At 44.2% G+C, this 25,368-nt stretch overlaps 1 protein-coding gene across 2 annotated transcripts; it reads right to left on the bottom strand.

Moving 5' to 3' along the window:
- Nucleotides 1–18,536: 18,536 nt before the first annotated feature.
- On the bottom strand, nt 18,537–24,187 carry LOC135373633 (sterile alpha motif domain-containing protein 3-like). Of its 2 annotated transcripts, none has more exons than XM_064606729.1 (10): nt 23,952–24,187; nt 23,549–23,635; nt 23,316–23,386; nt 22,907–22,999; nt 22,086–22,173; nt 21,795–21,962; nt 21,535–21,738; nt 21,288–21,459; nt 21,004–21,089; nt 18,537–19,648 (listed from the first exon to the last, which is right to left on the bottom strand). In XM_064606729.1, the coding sequence occupies exons 1-10, from the start codon at nt 24,102–24,104 to the stop codon at nt 19,367–19,369; spliced, it is 1,404 nt and encodes a 467-aa protein (XP_064462799.1). In that variant the 5' UTR covers nt 24,105–24,187; the 3' UTR covers nt 18,537–19,366. The 2 variants fall into 2 exon arrangements, with proteins under 2 accessions (XP_064462799.1, XP_064462798.1); XM_064606728.1 differs by having other exon boundaries at nt 22,907–23,062; nt 23,952–24,186.
- Between the last annotated feature and the right edge of the window lie 1,181 nt (nt 24,188–25,368).

Raw genomic sequence — 25,368 nt, 5'->3', positions numbered from 1 at the left:
CTGTTTTCAATGCAACTGCAAGAATGGAATCGTTCGTGCAACAACGTGAGATGTGGTATGCGTTCGAGCATATACCTGCAGAGGATTGGTATTCAAATGAAGGAGACCATGTGTCTTGCCAGACATCCTGCACGAGATTCATTTTCTACCGCATCGCAGCGTGACCGCAATGAATCATGCACGAATGTATCGTGACCATTCGAATTGCACTGCCTGCATGCCCAAGAATTAGGGACAAAACGTAAAGCAGGCTTCACCTAAAACGACTTCCATAGAGCCTGTGTATTCTAGAACGAAAAGCGCGTGTTACATATTCAGCTGGCAGCGCTTTGCATTCGTTCTCTAATTGCATCTTGCCTCTGCCAGGACAAAGCTTTTGAGCAATTTTTTGGGCATGAATAGTGGCATCTTCAAGGTTCCATTCGGGTTCCAAATTTTGAACCTGTAAAGGAGCCTTCCATCGCCGGACGAGAACGTTGCGGCGAAGCCTACGTTCAAGGCCACGCGCAACCACAGGTTTGGGAAATGGCTCAGCGCAGAAGAGACTAAAAGAGAAGATAAATAAGAAATAACAATACGGATTTGTGTGTAACATCACGTGGTAAGGGTATAGGATATAAAAAACTAAAAACTTGACAGCTGTTGACATCGTTGAGGTTGTTATAAAGAGCAAACGTGTGTACATTATGGCTGTTACGAAGTCTGTTGGTATCTGCTAAACTGTGAGCAATCAAACAAAACATAAAATAGAGTTGTGGTCGGAGTGAACGGCACAACAACCATAAATGATGACGATGAGATGGGGTGTTTCACCGCGGAGGTGCGTACCCTACACCACTGCTCGTGGAACGTTATGTGAAGATAATGAAGGAAGGAAGCAACTACAAGAAAGAACTAAAATGAACGGCAGAAAATAGACCAGCGACAGCTTAAGACGACATGTACTACTTCGCACAGGAAAATGTGATATCTGAGGTTCTACGATGTGCTGACGTTGTCAAACCAAGTTTATCGAGGATAGGTTCATAATTATAGACACCATTGTGTCGGTCATAGAGAATGTACAATGACTCCAAGGGCTTCGATGCTGTCATTGGGTCCATCTTTGAAAATTAGTGAAGCTAAATAAGTATACCATTTTAGTTAGCCATCGAACACTGATGCGACCGGCTAGGAGAGATATCCGAGAGGCTTCGTTTTCGTTTCTTCTTTCTCGATCGATCCTTTTTTCTTTTTTTTTTGGGGGGGGGGCTTATTAATACCTGAAGACAATTTATGATACAGCTATAGGATGTCACGCTTCCTCACAAACGCAGGAGCCTCTCTAGCGAGGAAAACGCAATTGTAAAAGGCGGCCACTTGGCCCATTTGTATTATAACACATTACTCTGCTCTCTTTTGATCACAGTAATGCTCGTTGCCTTGTCAATGTCATCTGCATTTTTTAGATAATGTAGATTTGTCGTTCACCTCGAAACTACAACAACAAAAAACTTAAGAGATCACGACTTTCTGTTGTTTGAGTTTGAGTTTGATTTGCGATTTTCTTGCGACTTTCTGTTGTTCCCATCTCTCAAAATGTATCTATCAAAATCCATCAAAGTAAGCAACAATTTCAGACCACGAAAAAAAAAGGAAAATGTTGTCCTGCGTTCCTGTCTTTTATCTTCCATACTTAATACAGCTAACGCCGTAGTGGATCAAATCTATCCCTATTGCAGCCTAATACTGCGTGTTTTTCGACAGCCGTACTCTTGGCTTTTCTTTTCGTCTGTGGAGAGTGTGCTAGCAGGTGTGCTGTCTTATCAGCGTTCTTCTGAAGATTTACAATATTGATCCAGCCGTACATGCTCGCGCTTTCAGCATAGAACTGCTTGGGACTGTGTTGTTCGCCATCGCGTCTTTTTTCATTCGTACATCTTTGTTTCTGTAGGTGAGAAGAAAAGTTTATTGACTGGTTGATAAGCAACTGCGTGCACCACGTAAAAGTCAATCGTGTAGCACCGATTGCTAGTACGTATGAGTCGAATAAGTACGAATGAAGCACGATCAACATTTTATTTACACATCAGAGTCTTCATGTTGGGAAAAACTTCGCATGGCTGCATATGCGATCACAATGTCCTCCTTTTAACGTTGAAGCCAAAATAAACGGGGGCATTTCAAACCACCTTACTCAAACTGTGACGCAACATTTGCGTCAGCTGGATCGAGTCGTCTGGATCGGGTCGTCTGGATATTTGGACGTCGTTCCCGATTTCCGTTCTTAGCTCACCTCTCGTCAAAGAGTCCACATCTAACACGCGTGACACGCGCTGTTCGAGTTCGAGTTCGACACTTAAACGTGGCCTCTTTCCTCTTGTCTCTTGGATGCCACCTTCTTCCCAGTACGTGACGTCACGTTTCTGATATCTCCTAGCCTGTAGCGCTGATGAATTTCCTTCTATCCTTTAACATATCCTATGTTGCGTCCCATTTGTTTGCTCGCCGATTATGTAGGTTCTCTAAGGCACAGTTTTTCTTTTCTAGTCCTTGGCTAGAAAACCGTCCTTGTCAGCACTGCTGCATGTGGCTCATCGCGGCGTGATGCAAAAAAAAAACATGCGTATACGGGGTCACGCTCTCCTGTACGTACCCCTTGCATTTGGTTCCCAGATCTAGAAACACAGTTAGTACGTTTAACGTCTCCTGACGCAGATATTTCCCTGCAGTATCTTGCTCAAATTCTTTTACCACACCTCTGAAAAGATCCTATAACTGTGCTCGATCATCTCTGCTGTCCGATGAGAGGACTAGGGTCACAAGGCGTGGTAGATTCTCAAGAAGTAAATCGACATTCTTTCCTGTTAACGATGTGAATTTAGCAACTTCGGTTTTGCTGTCAGTGAGCAGTCTGACGTTCGCACCAGATCCCTTTATAATGTCCACCAGTTTTCTCACAGATGTGTAATATATTCCTTGCATATTCTCTTACAGAATATGGATTACCGTTCTTGCAATTATTCGTTCTACGGCGTACAGGCAGTCTGAAGACATATAGGAAAGCCCATCTGTTCGTACTCCAGTCGCAGACTCCCAGAATTCTCAGCCGCAGAGCTATACGGGCAAAAAAGCTCTTGCATACAAGAACAATAGCAAGAACGCGCGCAGAGTGAATAAGCTTTGGCAACGTCCTAGCATACTTCCTACTCAAGACAAGACCGCAGTGCTTTCAGCTCCAGTAGATATCTTGATGAACAAGGAATGATTTCATTGGATGAAGTATGGAAGGAAAAAAAAAAGTCACTAAAATCAAACAAAACAATATGATAAGTCGTAACTTTTGTGCACGGGTTTCGTTGATAGCTGCTGTAATCGCCCTCGCCTTTCTGTCTGTCATGTGGTTAACGCAGAAGCCGTGATGAAGCGGGCAACTCTACAAGATCCAGATAAAATAATTCCGGGCTTGATGCCCCGTACAAGTACTGCTTGCGACATACTTGTTTGATATCTCCGGCCCTCGTAAAAGCGGGTTACCGAACCAAGTTGCTGTGCTACCGTCGCCTTCGCCTCACTTCCGTTCCCCTGGTGGCGGCGGTAAAGTCCCTCGATCGCTCTTTGAGAAGTAGCGACAACCCTTGCGGCGCCGACAGGGAGCGTTCGTTGGTCGAAGGTGCTCACGTGGTAGTTTGCGCCACTTCCGCCGTGTCGCTTTGCTTCCGTCCGCCATGATCTTCCCAAGTTCGCTCCTCGCTCAGTTCGTGCGTTCGTGCTCTTTGCGCGTAGTTTTTGAAGGCCGAACTATCGCGTTGAATCGCCTATCATCACCGACTGAAAATGACTGGCTGCTGTGCCTTCGGGTGCAATAGTCGTCCTGAAACAGGACAGGCAATGTTTGCCGTTCCAATGGGGAAAAGCAGTAAAGAAGTAGCAAGGCGGAAGGCGTGGCTGCACAAGATTGGAGGAAAAAACTTCAAGTCAACGAAAAGCACAAGTGTCATAGTCTTCATCCTTGTGACCCAAGCCGCCGTCTCTACTTCTCTGCTGACGTTCCCCACGTGTTAAAGAATTCGAGAAACCATTTATCACACGGCCAACAGATATATACAGGGTGTCCCAGAAAACGTGTCATTGAATTATGATAAAAAAACTACACCACCTAGAGTCGTGCGGTCAACAGCATTTGTTCTTATTAGGTTTTTGTCACCTCCTAATGTGAATGTCATGTAAGTTTAATTATGTAAATATTTGTGAATTGAACTCGGAAATTTGCCAAGTAAAGGTCACTTTTTTAACTCACCAATATGAAGAGCGTGCCAAATTCACTCCAAATCATGATAATTCACAGTGATATTCACGAGCTATCCCATCGGAACAAATAGCCGAATATCATGCTTTTCGGAGCACCGGACCATAGCGCGCGATGGCTTTTTGAGCGCAATCGCTCTGAGTGCGACGAAAGGAGGTTCCGAAGCCAGCCCACAGAGTGATAGTAGAAAAAGTAACAGTTCCTAAAATTGGGAGAGGGAAAGCATTATCCCAGCGAAAGTCGGACGTGATAAGCTGTGCCTGTTAATTTGACTAAATTAGACACGCTCTTCACATTGGTGGGGTAAAAAAGTGACCTTTACTAGGCAAATTTCCGACTTAAGCTCGCAAAAATGTACATAATTAAACTAACGTTACACGACATTCACATGAGGAGGTGGCAAAAACCTAATAAGAACACCTATAGATGGTTAAGTTTACCTATGAAGACAACCCGATTGTGACAACCTGACAAGAACAACCTGACATGACAACACGCGCTGAAAAAAATACCCTTTTCAGGGCCGTTCCAATTAGTCAGCATGAGGCTTGCAGCTGTGTTAGCAGGAAATCCAAATTGTGTGTTTTTTCCCTTATACTTGAGGGTGGGAAAATTATAGTAGCCAGGCATAGGGACATTAGTGGGAAAAATTACGGTAAACCGAGGCATTACTTGGAACAGCTACCTCCTTACAAGACGCTGTGCAGAAAATGAAAAAAGTTTGGTGTAGTTGAGGTTGAAGTTTGTTTGATTCTGGAAAAAAAAAAAAGAAACGAACGAAAAGGCTAAGTTGCAATTCCCTAGCAGATGCATTACAGAGAGTCACTATCGGTCATGCTTGTCCAGATGTTTTGTCTTTTTATCTTCCTAACAAGGAAACGGAGTCGTGCAGGACTGGCAAACAGCACTTCCGAGAAATAGATGAGAAGTCTTCCTTCGAAGACGTTTTCATTTGGTTTTCATTCAAGCGTTTCACTGCACAGCCGAATGGTTCTTCGTCATGCTGTAACACTAAGCGGCATGCTCCTACTTCTGATTTGGGAGTTCAAAAACAAGTCAAGGACGTTTAGCATTCAAAACGCACCCACATACACAAAATTTCGGTCTGCTGAAGTGAAATTAACATGCGGCAAGCAAGACAATGTATCAGCGAACCGAACCGGCGTCGATACCTGGGAAGAACATGGCGGGCGGAGGAGTGAAAGGGAGAAAAATAAAGAGGGCGAGGGAAGGGTTGTCGCTACTTCCCAAAGAGCGATCGAGGGACTTTAGGCGGCGGGGCTGCGCAGCGCCACCAGACGGGAGAGATGGCGATCCGATAACCGCGCGTCGTCTGCTAGCTCCAAATGCGTCGACGGGGCAGCGCTTTCCTCCGAATGCGGAGTGCGAATGCATGGACCAGTGAATGGTCAGAACACCTCAGGAAAAACACATCGGGAACAATCGAGAAAGTGTTGATAAGCTTATCAACACTTTCTAGATTGTTCCTAAGGTGTTGTTCCGCCCTCTACGCTTCCCTGCCCAGGCGAATGTGCGCAGTGATTGAGAGTGGAGGGGCACCACCGCGTTACTGAGGTCCCGTGTTCCACAGCGTTTCTTTTCCTCATTTTGTATAAATTTATTATTTCTTTTTTTATCCTAGCCAGCAAGCAAGGCTTGCTTGCTTCACATAACACCAGTAAATAAAATGAGGTAGTCCCTCGCTTGTGCCAGTTACACGGTGCAGCCGTGGTCCCTTGCATTACTGTGACACCTTTTACAAAAAGTCCTGACGACCGCAGGAACTGCTCAAATGTGGCCTAATTTCGGTGTACTTATGTTTTAAAATCAGTAAACAGGAACAAAAGGAAACAAGTTACAATTCCCATTCCACTCCGCATTCCGAGGAAAGCGCTGCCCCGTTGACGCATTTGGAGCTAGCAGACGACGCGTGGTTATCGGATCGTCATCTCTCCCGTCTGGTGGCGCTGCGCAGCCCCGCCGCCACCAGGGGAACGGAAGTGAGGCGAAGGCGACGGTAGCACAGCAACTTGGTTCGGTAATCCGCTTTTACGGGGGCTGGAGATATCAAACAAGTATGTCGCAAGCAGTACATCATGAGCCGTGCAGCAGTGGCCGGTGAGCGGCCACTGTAAGAAAAAAATAAATAAGGAAACAGAGAGAGAGAGAAACTTCAGTAGTTGCGTGGCATCGGCGAGTCCCGCAAAAGAAGCTGATTTATCGCTCGCAAATAATTTGTACGCGGAAGGTGGACGGTTGTTGTGCTGTAAGACCTACAGACTAATTTATTTATTTACCCTCGCGGCCATGAGGCAATACAAACGGGAGGTTAACACTTGGTAGAACAATGTTAACGAAGCAGCATGCAACATTTACAACCACATCAAAAAATTGCGCAGATACGTGGAGGTAAATAAACAAGTACATGAAACAGTTTGGTCAACTAGAGCAAACAATGACAACACGTACGCCGTGGAAATTGAAAAATGACTATGAAGCGCAACAGTCATGTCAGCCAGACGCGTGAGCTTTCCACTTCATCTCCCCCTCTTCGTCCCTTCACCGAGCAAAGTGCCGCCAGTGTAGGCAGGCAGATCGCTCGAATTCCTACGTCACCCCACTCCCCCCCCAGCGGTCGCATAAACGTTTCTTAAATCGTTTGGCATCGGTAATGGAATGCATATAAGCTCTTAGGATTAACGATCCTCTTAGGAATTATTATGATAATCAATTTTGTGAAACAAACACTCACAAGTTATTATTCGGCGAGTAGAAAGCCGACGCAGATTGAGGTTATGTATGGTAACATGAAAAACTTAGTGCGGCATCCCCCATTGTTCTTCATAGAACCCCGCTTCATTGTCCCTGATGTTTTGCACATGAAGGTGCGAATAGTCGAGCGGCTTCTTGAAAACCTGCTCTTGGAAATGCAGGACGTATACACTGCTATACACTGCTAATAAGTGTGCCACCCGAAAGGAAAAGACACGTTCGTGAGAAAGCTGGTGGACATTATAAATGGATCTGGTGCGAATGTCAGACTGATCGCGGACAGCAAAACGGAAGTTCCTTAATTCACATCATTAACAGGAAAGAATGCCGATTTACTTCTTGAGAATCTACCACGCCTTGTGACCCTGGTCCTCTCCTCGGACACCAGAGATGAACGAGCACAGTTACGCATGGGCGCCGTCAGGGGAGGGGGGGGGGGGGGGGCACTTGCCCATCCCTGACTCATGATTTTTCTTTTTTTTTCGTTTTGTGACTTTGCCAGAGCCCTGCCTACGTGGCGAAGGCTGCACATCTCTGAAAGTTCCCGCCGTATTTCTCATACTTTTCTTTTTCGCAGCACACGACCTCTCGCAAATGTGCTGCGGTGTCCAAGCACTGAAAGCTCCAGCCACATAATAAGGCATGCGTTGCGTTATCATTAATAAATTTATGAGAATAAATTGCTGATGGCACTGGTGGTACTCGGAATAATTGCTCAAGAGAGCTGTCGAACGGCACCCATCCCGAGGGGACTGTGCAGAGGCGATCGGGCCCGAGATTTTTGCCCCTCCCTGAAAAATTGCCTAGCGGCGCCCCTGCAGTTATGGGATCTTTTCAGAGGTGTGGTAAAAGAATTTAAGCAAGATACTGCAGGGAAAGATCTGCGTCAGAAGACGTTAAACGCCCTAACTAAGTTTCTAGATCTGGAACCAAATGCAAGGGGTACGGACAGGAGAGCTTGACCCCGTATATACATGTTTTTTTCGCATCACGCCGCGATGAGCCACATGCAGCAGCGCTGACTAGGATGGTTTTCTAGCCAAGGACTAGAAAAGAAAAACTGTGTCTTAGAGAACCTACATAGTCGGCGAACAAACTAATGGGACGCAACATGGGATAGGCTAAAATATATGTTAAAGGATAGAAGAAAATTCATCAGCGCTACAGGCTAGGAGATATCAGAAACGTGACGTCACGTACTGGGAAGAAGGTGGCATCCAAGAGACAAGAGGAAAGAGGCCATGTTTAAGTGTCGAACACGAACTCGAACAGCGCGTGTCACGCATGTTAGATGTGGACTCTATGACGCGAGGTGAGCTAAGAACGGAAATCGGGAACGACGTCCAAAGGTCCAGACGACGACAAGCTGAGGCAAATGTTGCGTCACAGTTTGAGTAAGGTGGTTTGAAGTGCCCCGGTTTATTTTGGCTTCAAAGCTAAAGGAGGACATTGTGATCGCATATGCAGCCATGCGAAGTTTTTCCCAACATGAAGACTCTGATGTGTAAATCAAATGTTCATCGTGCTTCATTCGTATTTATTCGAGTCATATGTACTAGCAACCGATGCTACACAACTGACTTTTACGTGGTGCACGCAGTAGCTTATGAAGCATTCAATATACTGTTCTTCACACCTACAGAAACTGCTGAAAGCGCGATCTGAAACCGCAGTACCGCTGAAAGCGCGATCATGTACGGCTGGATCAAGATTGTAAATCTTCAGAAGAACGCTGATAAGACAGCACACCTGCTAGCACCCTCTCCACAGACGAAACGAAAAGCCAGGAGTACGGCTCTCGAAAAACACGCGGCATTAGGCTGCAAGAGATTTGATCCACTACGGCGTTAGCTGTATTAAGTATGGATAATAAAAGACAGGAACGCAGACACGAAATTTTTCTTTTTTTCGTTGTCTGAAATTGCGCTTATTATGATGGACTTTGATAGATACATTTTGAGAGGTCACAGCAACGGAAAGTCGTCAGATAATCGCAAATCAAACTCGGACTCAAACAGAAAGTCGTGATTTCTTACGTTTTTTTATTTTTGTTGTTGTTGTTGTAGCTTCGAGGTGAACGACAAATCTACATTATCTAAAAAATGCAGATGACATTGACAAAGCAACGAGGATTATTGTGACCAAAAGAGAGCAGAGTAATGTGTTATAATACGAATGGGCCAAGTGTCCCCCTTTTACAATCGCGTTTTCCTCGCTAGAGAGGCTCCTGCGTTCGCGAGGAAGCGTGACATCCTATAGCTGTATCATAAATTGTCTTCAGGTATTAATAAGCCCTCCCCCTCCCCCTCCCCCCCAAAAAAAAAGAAGAGAAAAGGAGAGAGCGAGAAAGAAGAAACGAAAACGAAGCCTCTCGGATATCTCTCCTAGCCGGTCGTATCAGTGTTCGATGGCCAACTAAAATGGTATACTTAATTAATGATGAAAGATGGAAGTCACGGAAAAGGTTAGCCACCTGTAGGGATCGAACCCACATCTTCTGGATTACCGGTCCAGGGCTCTACCAATTGAGCTAAGCTAACACGCCTCTCCAGCGACTTTCGGGGTGCGTCATCTGAAAGGACGACAAACCAGCCACTCACTCTCACTCCTTTCACTCTTACATTTTTTGCTCACTCATACACACATTCATACGACGGAAATCGACGCAAGCGGCACCTGTTGAACGAGAGAGAGAAACTGATGTTCTGAGGCTGGAACAACATGGAAGGGACAGATACAAACAAAGCCTCAAATTGCCTAAGAAATCAAAGATGAAAGATGAAAGTCACGGAAAAGGTTAGCCAGCTGTAGGGATGGAACCCACATCTTCTGGATTGCCGGTCCAGGGCTTTACAAATTGAGCTAAGCTAACACGCCTTCCCAGCGACTTCCAGGGTGCGTCATCTGAAGGAGCAAGCCAGCAACTCTCTCTCACTCGTCCTCCTTTCACTCTTACATTTCACTCACACACCTCACTCACATGCCGTTGATAAGGTTATCGTGCCTATCGGAACCAATCGCACTAGTGCGTGACTTAGAATCTCATCCACTGATTGGTTCCGGTTGACACGAGTCGACGCAAGCCACGTTACTTGAGTGCGGCCAACAACGGCAAGCTACCTCGACCCCCCGCCCCCCCCCCCCCCCACCACCACCACCACCACGTTACCAACGTTACCAGCGGCCTGCTACAACTCTCTGTTGTCTGCCAAACATGGACGAATGACTGATTCTTGCCACTAATCTTGTAGTAGATCACCGCTCCAATGCCTATCGAAAGTGCATCCTCCGCCAAGTAGACGGTCTTGCTGGGGTCCAAGTGTGTCGAAGGATCGGTAGGCGGGACATAGCGCCTATTATCCTGAAGCACTTTAGCGAATTTAAGTGAAAGGAAATCTCTTAATTCCTCAAAAACACAATCAAAGCTGAGCACAGATTCGGAAACGTCTTCACAGTACTCTTCACTATCCGAAGTACCCAACAAAACAAATGGACGCCCAGAGCTCGGTCACGGTTTCCGGGGCTGGCATATTAGCAAAAGTCAAGGCGATCTGCGGTGATGGGTGAAACCTCTTTGCCTGTGCGGCTTGTTCTAGATGTTCGACCTCTACTGACGCCTTTGAAGCCGTTGAAGAGCGTTTCAAGTTGCAGAGTTGATGAACTAGAGTCTGCTACTTCCATCAAACCCTCACATTTCAACGGCATCCAATGATTAGGAAGTGACTTTGTTGAGAGTTATTGAGCAGTGGGATCTAGGCTCAGCTTTCCCAGCTTAAGTCATATATCCCTCCATTATATTACACAGTAATAGTGTGTCGACCATTAGTCGAACCTCTGTCGCGGTGGCGTTTATGCCAATACTTGATCCTCATCTCGAAAAGTCGTCACAGTGTTCGCAACGGATGGACCAATAGAATCTCCGAATCCTCGATTCCCAGTGCCCAAAACGGCGAATAGGAGCATTTCGATCCACGAAGCACATTTATTTGTATATTTTTAAAGGTTGCGCCTCCGGTGTCCACAGAAAACCAAATAGATCTGTGTGGTGTGTGGTTGAATTGTTCTGGACTGAAGGAGTTCAGGAAGGAACTCTCCCATTACACGCTTAAAGGCAATATGATTTCGGTTTTGATCGTTTGTTACTTTTATTGAAACAATGTATACTCGGGAGTTTCTCCTGCAGTCGATGAAACAACGTCATAGTTTACATTTACGAAGTAGATTCTAGAATCGTAGGCGTGGTGGAGTCGCAGAACCGTCTTTGGATTCGGATTGGTAAAATTGTGGATTCGTCCTACTTCTAGTCCTTACCTGTCGACGGCCATATAACGCATGAGAAGTTCCCTTCTGCACACGCGTTGGCTATGTACCATTTAGAAATCAACTGTACAGCTTTCCTTTGTGAAACTACAGGAACACTCGACAATGGAACATTTCTTGTGTTCCCGAATATCGGCACTTGGCACTTTACTTACATGTGTTGATGTGGGTGTTGTTCGCGTTGACGAGGCTCTCGTTCTGCCTGGAGAAAGGCTTCGGCGATACCTAAGGCATTATTGATACCAACGACACTTGTTGAGCAAAGCGAGCTTTGAGTCGCTGATCCTGTAAAGTGGTAATGAAAGCCGTGAAAAGCAAGGAACGTGCAAGAGTCTTATTTTTGTATTCGCTTAATGTTACGCCGGACCGTTGCATGCAAAGACATTGGCGTTTCGTCTTCAAAGTTTTACACGTTTTTTTAATGCCCGGTTACGTCTGTTGGAAATATTCGATGGGACTTCTCTCATCACTTGGCGGACGGATCAACGAGACTCGAACCGTGACACTCTGTGCTCCCTAGAATCGCTACGAATTGTCCAATCGACAACTTGTGTGTTTCCAAAAATGAAGGAGGCACACGTGAAGGCATCTCTTCCGGCTAAAGGCCAAAAGTCCGTTGCACAAAGAGCCTCGAAGTCCCAGCAGATGCTTGCACAGACTGAGTAGCACACGAACGTCTGCAGTAGCAGATGAAGCAAGGAACTTTGACTGATAGTATTCATTAAAATGAAGTTATTCGCAGTGCGGTTCCAAACTCGAAAATCTTAGTCGTACTGACTCGTGTCAGATGTAGATGTTCAGCATTGCCCCGCTTTTAGTCTTTGTCATCTAACTCATCATGTAAATCTGTTATCCTGGATCATCTCATTGCTCATAATTGTAGATAGCTTTTAACTGCCGCACTCACTTGTTATCGTCATCCTCCCCTCTCTCTCTTATCCTCATCTCTCACACACTCACCATAGTTATGGCGCTCTTTTCCCTTTACCGCTTTCGTGCCACTACACCCATACTGTCTCTCTCTTTGACGTGCGCTGGTTGGGAACGCGCACCATTCAGTATCGCCGGCTAGCACCACTCCACCCGTTATGCGCCTTTAGACGCAAAACATACCGATCACTTGGTAAGACGATGGCAAAAAGTGAATGAACTGAAAAATTACTATTTGGCAATAGAAATCGATATCGATTAGCTGTAGTCCGTTCCATCAAATTAACGCATCAATGTAACTCATACCAAATTTTATTTTCACTCATAATTCACTTCCGGTCATAAAAATCCTAATATCTGCATAAGAACGAATCCTGCACCAATGGCGGGAGAGTACAAATGTTGTGCTGCTGTACAACTGTTTATGCACGTTGGCCCCACACAGTTCCCATTGAATCCATTTCACGAGGCGCACTTAACCTTCAACATGACAAACAAATAGGAGCTAGAGTAACACGTAAATATGAGCAGAGTGCCACTGATGCTTTCATATTCAATTACAGCTACAAGGCGTCCCCCTGACCGACGAAGAACTGACTAAACTGGCTGAAACGCGTCCTATCACAGTCCTCTTCGTCGGTGACCGCAGCTACAGTACGATATCGAAGGAACAATTCCTGATATATGCACAAAGCCAGCTTAAACATGGTAAGTGTGAAATAGATGTACGTACTGCGTATGGTGGGAATGTGTAGAGAGAAGGGTATGTTTCTCACATTGTGGGAGAGGTTGTCTTCATGATAGAGCTTGCTGTGAAAGCTATAGAACTCTGTACTTTTTTTTAAGCAAATGGATACGAAATACTTGATTGAGTCCACTTCCTGAGGTTCACCGGACCCCAAACTCAACAAAATGAACTTGTCCCGAATTCATCCACTAGGATGCATTCTACTTGCTGGGTGATTGTCCTGCTTGTCCTACCGTTTCAGGAAAACAACTTGATTTGATCATGATGATGATGGTGATTACCCAGCCAAATACGCGCCCTCCACTATGCAAAAAAACACCAGAGTACCTAAAGTCAGGTGTAGCAGGGATGCGTCTGCTCTACAGGGTGTTTAACGAAAGGACCTCGGCTGAATAATTCGTAAACAGGTGGTACCAAAGCGGACCTTTCTTTTTGGTTAAGACATCTGCCGTGAACTGAGTTGTGAGCGGCTCATTTGCATACTCTCACGAATAAAATACACATCCCATTTTTCAATTTTATTTCACACACCTACGGTATATCTGTTTTATGTATGGGGACCTTCAGCGAGAAAACATTCGTTAAAAAAAAAACTCGTCGACGCATAGGACTTTTTCGAGCAATTAATCGGTTTCGGTTTACATATTTCTTGCGCGGAGTAGTGCACCAATGTGCTCTTTCAATCAGCTATCCGGCTGTCTATGTCGTGTTCATCCGATTAGTACATAACACGGGGCGACGGAAGATTAGGAACAGCAGCAAGATACGCATTGCTATGCTTGGCATTCTATATGAACGTGACACGTTTGTTTTTTGTTTCTTTGAATATGTTTCGCTGAAGGTGCCGATACGGGAAACAGTTGTCTTGAATGCGTGCAAAGTAAACTTTAAAAATTAGGATGATTGACTACTTAGTGAGCGTGTCCATATGATCCGCTCACGACTCAGTTGATGACCCATGTCCCAAGCATGTTTACGAAAAAGAAATTTCTTCGATGGCCCCACCTCTTTACGAAACTATCAAGCCTGGGAGACCTTCGTGAATCAACCGGTATATGCCGCACTGCAAGAATGCCGTCTACTCTACACCCTTTCTTCCTGTAGGACGATATATGTGCAACTGACTTCCCGCTGTCTTAATGACCGGCTTCCTGACCATAAACGAAGCGAGAAAAGCAGAACTCCGATGTCTACTACCTTCATCATCTAAGTTTCCCGGTCATGTAGACTAACACGAGTACTGTTTGCCATGAGACCATCGACAAACAAACAAAAACTCTTGCATTTAATAAGTTCTTTGCTTCTGTATTTACGCGTGAGGACGCGTCTTCTGTGCCGTCTCTCCCTCCTCTTACTCATGAAATGATGCCACCCGTCGTGATTAATGCTGATGGAATAGTGAATATCATTGACAGATTAAAGCCCTCTGCCGCAGGTATTGACGACATTAACGCAAAAGTACTCAACAGCATTAAAAACCCCTGCAGTAGGCTTCCTGTCCCTCATTTTCTCCCAATCATTACTAACTGGAAGCCGTGCCCAGGACTGCAAGGTAGCAAGCTCGCCCCGATCTTTAAATCTGGCGAACGTAACCAGCTGACGAACTATCGTCCCATTCGCCTTACTAATGTCTGTTCAAAAATAATGAAACACGTCCTATTTTCAAACCTAATATCATTCTTGGAAACTAATAACCTTCTCGCACCATTCCAACACGGATTCCGCAAAAATTTCTCGTGTGAGACACAATTATCTAGCTTTTCTAATATCTACTTTCTAACATGGATCATAACTGCCTAACTGACGCCATTTTTATAGACTTTTTCAAGGCCTTGATCGTGTGCCTCATGAACGATTACTTTACACGTTAGCCCGCCTACGTATAAACCCGCCCGTCGTTGCTTGGATTCGCGATTTCCATGACAGACATGAATACACATCTGTCAATAATTGCTTCTTCCCCTGGGTCACGCGTTATCTCAGGCGTCCCACGGAACTGTCTTGGGCCCACTCCTCTTTTTGATCTTCATTAACGATCTACTGATGGTCTGTCTATTGCCGACGACTGTGTCATTTACAGAAAAATATCTTAACTCCTCCGATCAATCACTGCTTCAGGACGACCTTCGCCGCGTTCAGAACTGGTGTTCCGGATGGCAAATGAAACTAAACAGCTCGAAGTGCAAGGTCGTTCATTTTACGAGAAAACGTTCCTAGCTTTGCTTATTACATTAACGACCTCCCCATTGAGTCCGTAACCTCCTTAACTTATCTTGGAATCACCTTCACCTCTGATATGTCCTGGAAGGAACACAGAACCAAGCTCACCGCCAACGCTAACAGAACCCTCGGCGATCTCAGGCGCAATCTTAAACATGCTCCCATCACAGTAAAGAAAGTGGCTTACGAATCACTCATCCGCAGGTAAGTTAGAATAGCCTCATCCATCTGGAACCCTCACCAAGACTATCTTTCGCGTGAGCTCGAGTGGTTCAAAACCATGCCTGTCGCTTCATATGCTCTAATTATTCTCGTCATTCCAGCATAACAGAAATGAAATCTAGTCTTCATGTATCTCTACTTAACATCCGTCGCAAGGTCGCACGTCTCACACTACTGCACAGAATTTACCATCACCTTCAATCCTTAAGGACATCCTCATAACACCGCCTGACACGTGTCATCTCGCATTGATCATCCATACAAAATAAGACGTCCTCAATGCAGAACATTAGCTTACTCTAACTCATTTCTGTCTCTCGCAATAAGCGAATGGAATGGTCATACCCGAATCACAATTAAACATATCAGGACAGTGCTTCATTTGGGCGCACAGGTTTGTCATCATATCTCCTTTGCTAATGTGTTTTTACTACGATGTTCACTTTTGGATTCATATTTTTTTTTTGCATTAATGGCTTATTATGTACGGTGGTACTTTTTGTGGCTCTCATTTATTTTGAATTATTATTTTCTTTTTTCATGTAAATTCAGGTTTGCATCATGTTTGTAAATGTTCATATTTTGTCAATTTATCCACTCCCTTCTGTAAAGCCCGCATGGGCATTTAAGGTGAAATAAATGAAATTAAATGAAAAAAATTCCGCATAGCATTGGCGATTGTGTCGACGGCAGGTTGTGTCAGGCAGGTTGTGTCAGTCTCTCTGTGGTCCTCGCCCCGGGTGCTTCGCGACTTCGTTTGTCTTTTTATTCTGTCCTAATTGAATGTTCCGCAGATTTCCCTCTCTGCACTAGATTATCTTTCTACTTCAACATTCGGGGGAATAACTGTACCATAAGGGGAAGCGAAAAACAAAACCGTAAAACAAACCTTGTCTGGTGCGGAGTTTTCTTCCGTGTTTTGTTCATTTCTAACAGTTCAATGAATCACAATATCGGCCGACATATTCTCTTCTGAAGAGCTGTCTATGCGACTTCCTCCTCCCCGCTCCAAATCTCTTGACCATTTATCAGACATATTGCAGGGGTAGTGATTTCTGAGCCGATTGCGCATTTTTGCGCCGGGCGATGTCCTCCCTACATCCTGTTAAAAAAAGTCAAAATATTTAATTTCCTGCGCCGCTGTGCACCAATTATTCCCCCCATATTGAACAGCAACAATGCTAAAACAGAAGTGCGTGCTTGCACTTGCGATAACCTAGCTCACGCGCTCACCTAACAACAGTGGCTTTGTCGACTATCGAGTCAGTTCAAGCCATACTACGCTATTTATCTAATCCAATCCGAGTCCACATGGTTCCGGTTGTGCTTTCTGGTGATACACGGTCTGCGGGCCGCGCTCAAACACGTATTGCGGGTACCTACATGGCTTGTGGTATTGTCGAAAGTAACAGGTAACACAGCCCTGGAAGCTGATATTACAGTCGTACCCACTGAGAGAGACTCCTTCATTAACACATGCCGTTGATCTTCACCCGCCATCTCTCGGTTCTCTGAGAAATATTTCTACTTCTAACGAATCGTGTACGTAATACGTTTCTAACAAACGCTAGAGAGTCGTTGAGAACGCTGAAGCGTCATAACAACAATCCGGCTCACAGGTGCAGCGGCACAGTGAACTACGCAATGGCCAGACTGGGCCCGACCGAACCCCAAGCGCATGCTCTCTTAATCTGTCATTCACCCACCTCGCAGCGGGCCAATATGGCATCATCCACACGACAGGTTGTATCTAATACACTACTACTGTCTGCACTAAACAAAATCCCCTGCATGCTTCTTCCCGCAACACGGGCGTTAAAAACTCGACACCGTCTATGAAGCCTGGCACCACTGACGCGTCCTGCTCCTGACTTATCTTCTTAGGTTGATGGGATAACGCATGCACTTACGGTAAACCCTACCATCTCCTCTCCCAAGCTCACGCTACGCTTCCCTCCCTTCCCTTATCAGATTGTCGTAAGCCTTCTCGCTCACACAATTCAAAAATTCTGAGTGTCAGCCCGAACGAGATCAGGTCCTTCTGTCCGAATAAAATTAAAAAGGAATAAGGTGCAAAAAGTGCTGCAAAAGTTTACTGGACGGGCAGAAGGTGTCACACAGAAACAAGCGCCCAGTGTGTTTTCAGTGTTATCTCTTTCCGAAGCGCAAAACAGATCCTATTAATTGCTTAGAAACTCGACCAACCGTAAATTCGAGTGCCTGCCTCGCCTGCGACACAAAACCAAGGGGTGAGCTGTACATGTTTTCTTTCGATTACGGTGGGGGGGGGGGGGGGAAAGAAAAAGGAAATACATCGAAGCGAGGAATGATCGAAGTATTAGCTCTGGATCACTATGTCTATGTTTCTTGCAGTGCAACATAACCGCGTCGTTGCTGTACTTTCCACGATAAATACTCCATGTATCCTCAGTCATCCTTTTTGAAGCCAGAGAGTTGGTACGTTGGAATACTCTTTATTTAAGAGAAATGTCATCAGGTCTCAGGTTCGGCCGAAAAAGGCAAAACAGAACAAATGTGTTAGGGAGTCTGAGCATGTAAATTAAACGAAGTATCATTACTCGCCCCGCTATCCACCTATAACTCTAAACCTTTTTACACCTTAAAGGGTGTAAACCCAAATGTGCAGGGCACGCACCTTTTAAGGTGTAGTTTAACACCATGAACATTGCGGGGGTGTAATCACGTGCGGGGGTGTAATCACGTGCAAGGGTGTAATTATATGGAAGGGTGTAATTCACAACGCAGAATAAGAAAATACACAGAAAGAGTTGTCAGCTTGATGCAAAAAAAGTACTTTTTTTCGCATCGCGCTGATAACACTTTCTGAGTATATTCCCAGGACTATCTTGGAAAGAAGAGCATTTGTATGTCATTTTGATTATCACAAAATTTTACTGCATCTAACCTATTCAGTAAAAGCTGCTCTGCTCATGCAGCATGTCTATAGGAAATTCATAACTATAATGCGATCATCTACGTGTACAAGAATACATTACACGGCTAGAGGCCAGCATGACTAGAAAACTTATCCTTTATTAGTATGGCTATACATAAAGTGTGGCTATACATAGGAAATATGGCTATACACAGACTAGATGAAGGGACTAGAAAACATTTCAATGAGCTATATGAGCTGTGTCGTACTCCGGCACGTACATGACACCACCAGCACTTAAAAATGGTATGCGTGGCTTATATACTCTGAACAGTCTTTTGACTGAAAATTTGCGATAGCAACATGTACATGCCACCTTTGCACATCTGTAATGTAGCAGATTATTTATGAATGTACCCTACCCAGTGCCTTAGCACTAATACTTTTTTTTTTTGTTAATGGCTTTCATTGAAACGTAAGACCGCTACTCCCGTACTCTTCAGTGAAAACCAGTAATTCAGAACAGAATTACTGTTTGCTTTTTTGCGAGTTCGCTTATGCACATATAATCTACTTGGCTGCTTAGCGCACCGCCCGAGGGAGCTCTGATAGCCTCAAAGAAGCTGCTGAATGTATAAAAAGCTGAGAGCTGCTCTGAATTTTTATACAAAGGTCCTGTAGATTACGTTAGAAATACTTGCAATATAAGAACAACAGGAGTAGCAAACTGGTCTGTGGCTGAACAACTACTTGTGTTCATTCGTTCCTGAGGCACTCTGCTTTGAATGCATTTTGATTGAATGCGATACAATAACTATGCACTGAACATGACTTTGTTCAGAGTTACCGCACCTCACAGTAATAGCCATGCTTGTGCCATGCACTGGACAAGATGCCGTAGATTAAATTTGCAATTACGTGCTTGTCACGGTAAAGTTTCCAGGCTGCTGTTTGTTGAAAAAGATGGCTATTACCGCAGCGCATTGTACTTTTTCAGAAATGACACTACAGGCTTGCAAAGGGGTGTTGCCTGTAATCCTACTACATTTTCAAAAAAACTTATCGTCTTCAAGTGCTGCTGGCAATAGGACGCATTGAATATCCAGTATGCCGAGATAATGCTGGAGATGCCTTCCATTCCCTCAACAACATGGTAAAGGGGGACGTTTTCCACAACAAGCTTGAGCATGCTGCCTTCTTCCACAGATGACCCAGTATATGAGATATGGGGTGTTGGCGGGGCATTTGCAGTCTGTGTGCCAGAAAGAACAACATATAAGTACCATTGTATATTACTAGCAGCTGACGAACACAATGGCAATAAGGTGGTGCTATGCTACAGGGCTTTTCCGTAATCATGTCTAAACAGCTATCATAAAAAGTAGGCATGACAAAAACATGAAGTCAATGGCGCCCACTTTCATATTGCTTTTGTTACTTGTTGATGGTGCCTTTGTTTTACGTTAACAGTGTTTGTGAAGTCAGATGTTGTGGCATTTCCGATCTGAACTCAAACTGCCGAAAAGCTACCTAAAGCCGCATAGAAACACCATCAAAAGAGAGATAAAAGCGAACACCACGGACTGCATAGCTTTTTCGCACATTTGCTTTTCTTAATTTTTTATCATTCATATTTTCTGTGCACTGCACGTGCAGGATGAAGTTAGGATGTAAAGGCCTGCTTTGCATAATAGGTACGCCACGTATGCCTAACCGCCCATGATTGTGGCAAACTGGCCCTGATAGTATCATTGAAAAATTTTGGCGTGTATACAGACACATGGGTCAAAGGTCACACGCATACTGCAAAGGTTACTCTTTACTACTGCTATAACTATGGTTGGTAACATTATTGGAAGAAAAGATGGTAAAGTCGGGCAGATTTTCAGGTGCACTATATTTTGATACAGGAGAGCTTTTAGAAATAAGAGCAGTAAAAGGCGAGGAAAGTGGGGCCGTCCATGACGCTACTAAATGCAGCAAAGAGCTTTAGTAAATAAGGAAATACAGAAGTGCAGTAGTACAGCCCAGTCCATGAAAGACCTTCGATTTGAGCTGGTACTAATTTGTTAGAAAGAAGGCTCTTACTGAAAGATCCGGAGTATCGGGGAAAACGTCTTGGAAAATTAAATACTGAAGAAGATATGTAGGAAGCTATCAAGATTGGAAACAAGAGGAACTGGGACAAGAAGTCATATCTGAAAATGTATCAGTGGATTCGAGATGTCAAGAGATTTTCAATTTTAATGGTCATGTATTTGAATGTATAGGAAGCTTTAATTTTTAGTTTTTACCTAAAAAAACAATAATAATTAATAAGAATATGTGAAGGAGGAAAATTAAGGCTCTGGTGTTACTGCACACGCTCCGTTGGCTGTGGCCCTGCTAACCAGTGGAGTTTATATTGAATTTTATTTTTTTCTCCCTTTCCCTGAGACACCTTGCATGGGATGGGTTGTTACTTACTCCTCTCCCTTTCCTATAATTGATTTTATCATTCAGTCTATAGTTCTTCATTGTAAATAAGTAAATAAATTGCTCAGTTGTCTGGTGACGTAAACCCGCAATTATTAAATTAATAAATAAATTGGAAGACACGGCACTTACCGACTCGTGAACAAACAGGCTGCCAATGGCTCTGGTCTCCTTAAACATGTCAGATAGGGCTCTGGTAGCAAGCAAAGCTTGGAGATCTTAGTAAGAAAAAAGGAAGAGTAAATTAAATCTACACCTTAATAACACTAACTTTGCAATACCTGCACAGGATTTCAAATTATTAGTTAAGACGGTAGCCAGAGAATGGCGCTTGGCAATAATTTCAAAATGAGTTAATTTTAGTGTCTATTGGAGTATAATAACTGAACCACAAGATGAAGGCAAACGCTACTTACGTTTCTTCCGCCTCTGACATCCTTGGAACCTGTCGAGGCCCAGAATGCTACTCCTGATATCATGAGCACAGCGTACGTCTTTGTTGGTTACAATGTGCAGCACTTTGTAGATTGCGTCCTCTACTGCTTTCACGGCGTCCTTTTGTGTTAGTAGTTCAAACTCATGCATGAACTGAAAGTTAAAAAAAAAAAAAAAAAACGAGACCAAATTGCTTTTTTTCTGTTTCCATGTATCCCAATTACTTACTATCTTAAAGTCCATGATGTAAGGGAACTTCCTTACAGAGTCCAAAACCATGGTTGTTCTCATTTGCTTTGACCTTTCTTGGAAGCTTTGTTCTAAGCGCGTAAACATTTGAGGAACATCTGGTTGTTGCTTCAGGTATTCATCCAAGAGCCATTCTTCGTGTTTGTTAATATCTGACGTGCTAAACGTGCTCTGTGCGTTCTCCTGTGTAAAATGCATAACTCAGTGTGGCAGGTTTAACATACGCCACAGATACTTACAGATGGTCTTGGTATCTTGTTGCGCTGCAACATATTTGTGCCATCCATGTCCTTCTCTGCATCCCTTTTAACACCATATTTGGCTCTGGATTCTTTCACCATTTCATTGTTAGTTATCTTACGTCGCTCATTTTTAAATTTATTTCGAAGGCTTATGACCCAAGAATCCTTAAAAGAGAAAGAAATTAGTCTTGACGTCCTACCGTATTCAGCTGCTTCAGTTATTTACAAAACACAAATTCTGAAAGAGCAAGCTATATCGTACATAAAGACATTATGTCAGCAACTCACAAAGCCACTTCCTTTGTCATCAGCCAAGTTACGGTACTCTGTGACAAGCGAGTTGGCCACCTTCGAATAAAACTTGGCAGAAGGGTATCTGAAAATGTGAGAAATTACTTTTCAGAGAACGCCAAAATATACAGGGTGTCTGGCGAGGAAGTGTCAAAAAATTAAAAAAAACAAAACAAAAAACTAGGGGTGATAAAAGCATGGGACTTGCTTTATGAGACTCCTGAAGGATTTTGCCACCTACTGTAATGATTTTCGTTAGTGTGATTAGTGGAATTTCGCTAATTAATTTTTGAAAAATGCCAAGGAAACGTCACGTTTTTCTGCCGGAATTGGAAAGGCCATGTCTGGAAAAGCGTATCCCAGTCAAAACTGGTTGATATTGCGCAAGGTTTTTCAGAGAAAAATTGCTACCTGAAAAGCACCCGCAATCCTGTCGCAAGTTGAGCGCTCTGGCGGCCTTCGCTTCGAGGCGGATACAAGCTCCGCCCAAGGGCCCTCTGAAAAACATGCGCAACATAAACTAATTTTGACTCTGATACGCTTTTCCAGGCATGGCCTTTCCAATTCCGGCTGAAAAATGTGACGTTTCCTTGGCATTTTTCAGAAATCAATTAGCGAAATTGCACTAATTAATTACACTAACGAAAATCATTACAGTAGGTGGCAAATCCTTCAGGAGTCTCATCAAGCAAGTCCCATGCTTTTATCACCCCTAGTTTTTTTTTTAGTGATTTTTTGACACTTTCTCGCAGGACACCCTGTATACAGATGACATGCACATGATCAATGCCAAAGATTGTTTTAAAATATATACATACAGTGTGCATCGAATCATCGACTGGTACAACTCCTCTACGATTTTTTTGTGTACTGAAGGTGTCAGTATGGCTTCTTCAAGCTTTACGTTCATCCTGCAGAAGTCCGGAAATGTGTACTCTCTGCCATCACGATCGTCACTTGGGCAATCGCTGCAGCTGAAGGGATTTGTTATGTTTACAGTGTTTAGACATGTTGTAGATGCGGGCAAGCTGGTGGCCCATGTCCATGGTGAATAACGCCTGAGTTTGGGTAACAAAGAAGGTAATAGATGACACGCATACACATATGCATGTGTGTGCGTGTCATATATTCCCTTCTTTGTCACCCAAACTCATGTCTTACTCACCATGGTTACAATGTCTATTTTACATTCGTCAGAAAAGTAAAATTGTAAAATCAGGTAGTCACCTCTCTGTGAGAATTGATGAATGTACAACGCCTGATGACGATTCTTTTGGTTCCAACAGAACTGGGGTTTCCTGTAAAAATGGGACGTATAAATTAGTTGGTTTTACCCTTGGCGAGGTTACAGCAAGGTACTCCGCCAATACGCAGCGATTGACGAACACCATGAGTACTGTTTATCACCGAATGCGAACCGGCAGCATTTCCATAAACAAGAACAGACATGTGATACTCACTGTGGCGACCACAAATATTTCTGCCTTGTCAGGAATAACGTCATCGTCCGCAAGGTCGATGTTTCTTTTGAAAACGTCGTCGAATACCTGTTGAAGATGGGAAAAATTTACGATAAACGCATCTCCGGTTGAGGACGGGAAAACAGCGGGAAAGTACGACAGCGAAGCTGTGACATCCGGCAATTATGTTGGGGAGTTGGGGGCTAACACATTCGCCGACCATACGACCGTCCAGCACTGCGTTTCCACGACCACATTATCACACGTGCACAAGTTCGCGTTTGCGTGTATGACGGGAGCAAACGCGAACTCCACGTCGTGTAACGCAGCCCTTATCTCTACGCACACGATTAAGTTCTCCAGCATAAAATAAGAAAACACATGCTCAGAAAACGGGTATTACCTGAAACCTGTCTCTGTCCAAGTTCACAACTGGTGCTAGCAGTCTGCATGCTCGTACAGCGTCTTTCAGGGCGGCGAGATGGGGATCTTGTAGTGTTAGTTTCCGCGCTATATCCGCGCTTTGTACGACGACAAGGCATGAGACAGATGCCATTCGTACAGCTACGAGGCTCTGCAACCTGTGTAGTTTCAACGACTAACGTTTGATTCGTGATGAACGCACAATATATATCCCTCACCTACGAAGCGTGCAAATTCAACCACCGCGCGTTGTCCCACGTTGGCTCAAAGGAGCAACAACACACACCGACAACGTATCCGTAGGTGGCGCTATAAGCCTATTTTTTTGCGTGTTTCTTGCTGGTATCACAATTTCGCTGTAACATAATTCTGATTAGATATATTCTAATCAGGTATCAATTACGTAACTGGAAAACACATTACGTTATAAAATGCAAAGAAGGTTACAAAGCAGGAGTGATAAAATCGGTCTTTCCTAGCAGCCTCACAAGACCGCGCCGAGTGCGCGAAAGTATCATTGCTTCATTCTCACGTCTTGTCAAGCTCAGCTTTTCAACTTGGCAGAACGGTGACAGCCTAATGTAACCAAGCGTGAAGCGATGTAAAGGGTCATCAGTGAAAGAACCGAGGGAGAGATGTTCATCTGGAAAAGCCCACCCGACAACCTCCTCCAACACATTTCTGCGTAGCCATGTGACAAGGTCCGTCCACAGAACGAACCAGCCGCAGTGAAGGACACGGTACGTATTCTGAGTAAGCTAAACACGCACGAACGCACAGTTACCATCTTGTTCATTAACAGCTTTACGTGAAAGGGAATCTTTGCGACGACGGTAGTCCGAGCTAACTGAATCCGAAAGCAGGCAGGAATGAACTAGCAGAGATAAAGAGATAAGATCTTCCCTACCCGAAAGATTAAGAATATGACAGATGGAGGTTACAGCTCCGACGCAACCATTCTTTTTCTTCCACCAGCGCAATAATTGGGCGAAAGCTAATTTATTTTGGTCAGCAGCTTGGTTACAATTTGTGTTTTAAGAAACTGAAGCCTAATGTGTCAAGTTTAACTTTTTAAAATTTATTACAGATGCCAAATCTACGCTACTTCCAGTGCCCCAGATGCCAACACAGGGCATTTACTTTGAACTCACTGCTGCGTCACCTATCCTCATCTCATGGCTGTGAGAGGAATTGGGCTTGTGATCTGGGAAAATGTGCCAGAACCTATACATCGTTGTCTCGTTTCCGAGAGCACCTACTCAAAACGCACAGTAGTGACCAACCTCAGTGCGTCGATTCTTCTAGTGTGCAACCTGATACCAACGTTGAGCATGTGGACAACATGGAGAGCAGTGATGATGATAATGCAGAAGCTATCCCTCAATCGGCTCAACAAA

Source organism: Ornithodoros turicata, unplaced genomic scaffold, assembly GCF_037126465.1.
Source record: "Ornithodoros turicata isolate Travis unplaced genomic scaffold, ASM3712646v1 Chromosome28, whole genome shotgun sequence".
Classification (NCBI taxonomy): domain Eukaryota; kingdom Metazoa; phylum Arthropoda; class Arachnida; order Ixodida; family Argasidae; genus Ornithodoros; species Ornithodoros turicata.
This window is presented reverse-complemented; position numbering and strand designations above follow the sequence as displayed.

Bases quoted from the DNA above. Each gene is read 5' to 3' on its own strand.
- LOC135373633 (XM_064606728.1), bottom strand. From the start codon at position 24,104: ATGGCATCTGTCTCATGCCTTGTCGTCGTACAAAGCGCGGATATAGCG. The intron at 23,387-23,548 runs GTGAGTATCACA...CCATTTTTACAG, and splicing joins AAATATTTGTGGTCGCCACA to GAAACCCCAGTTCTGTTGGA. The intron at 21,090-21,287 runs GTAAGTAGCGTT...TTTCTTACTAAG, and splicing joins ATGTCAGAGGCGGAAGAAAC to ATCTCCAAGCTTTGCTTGCT.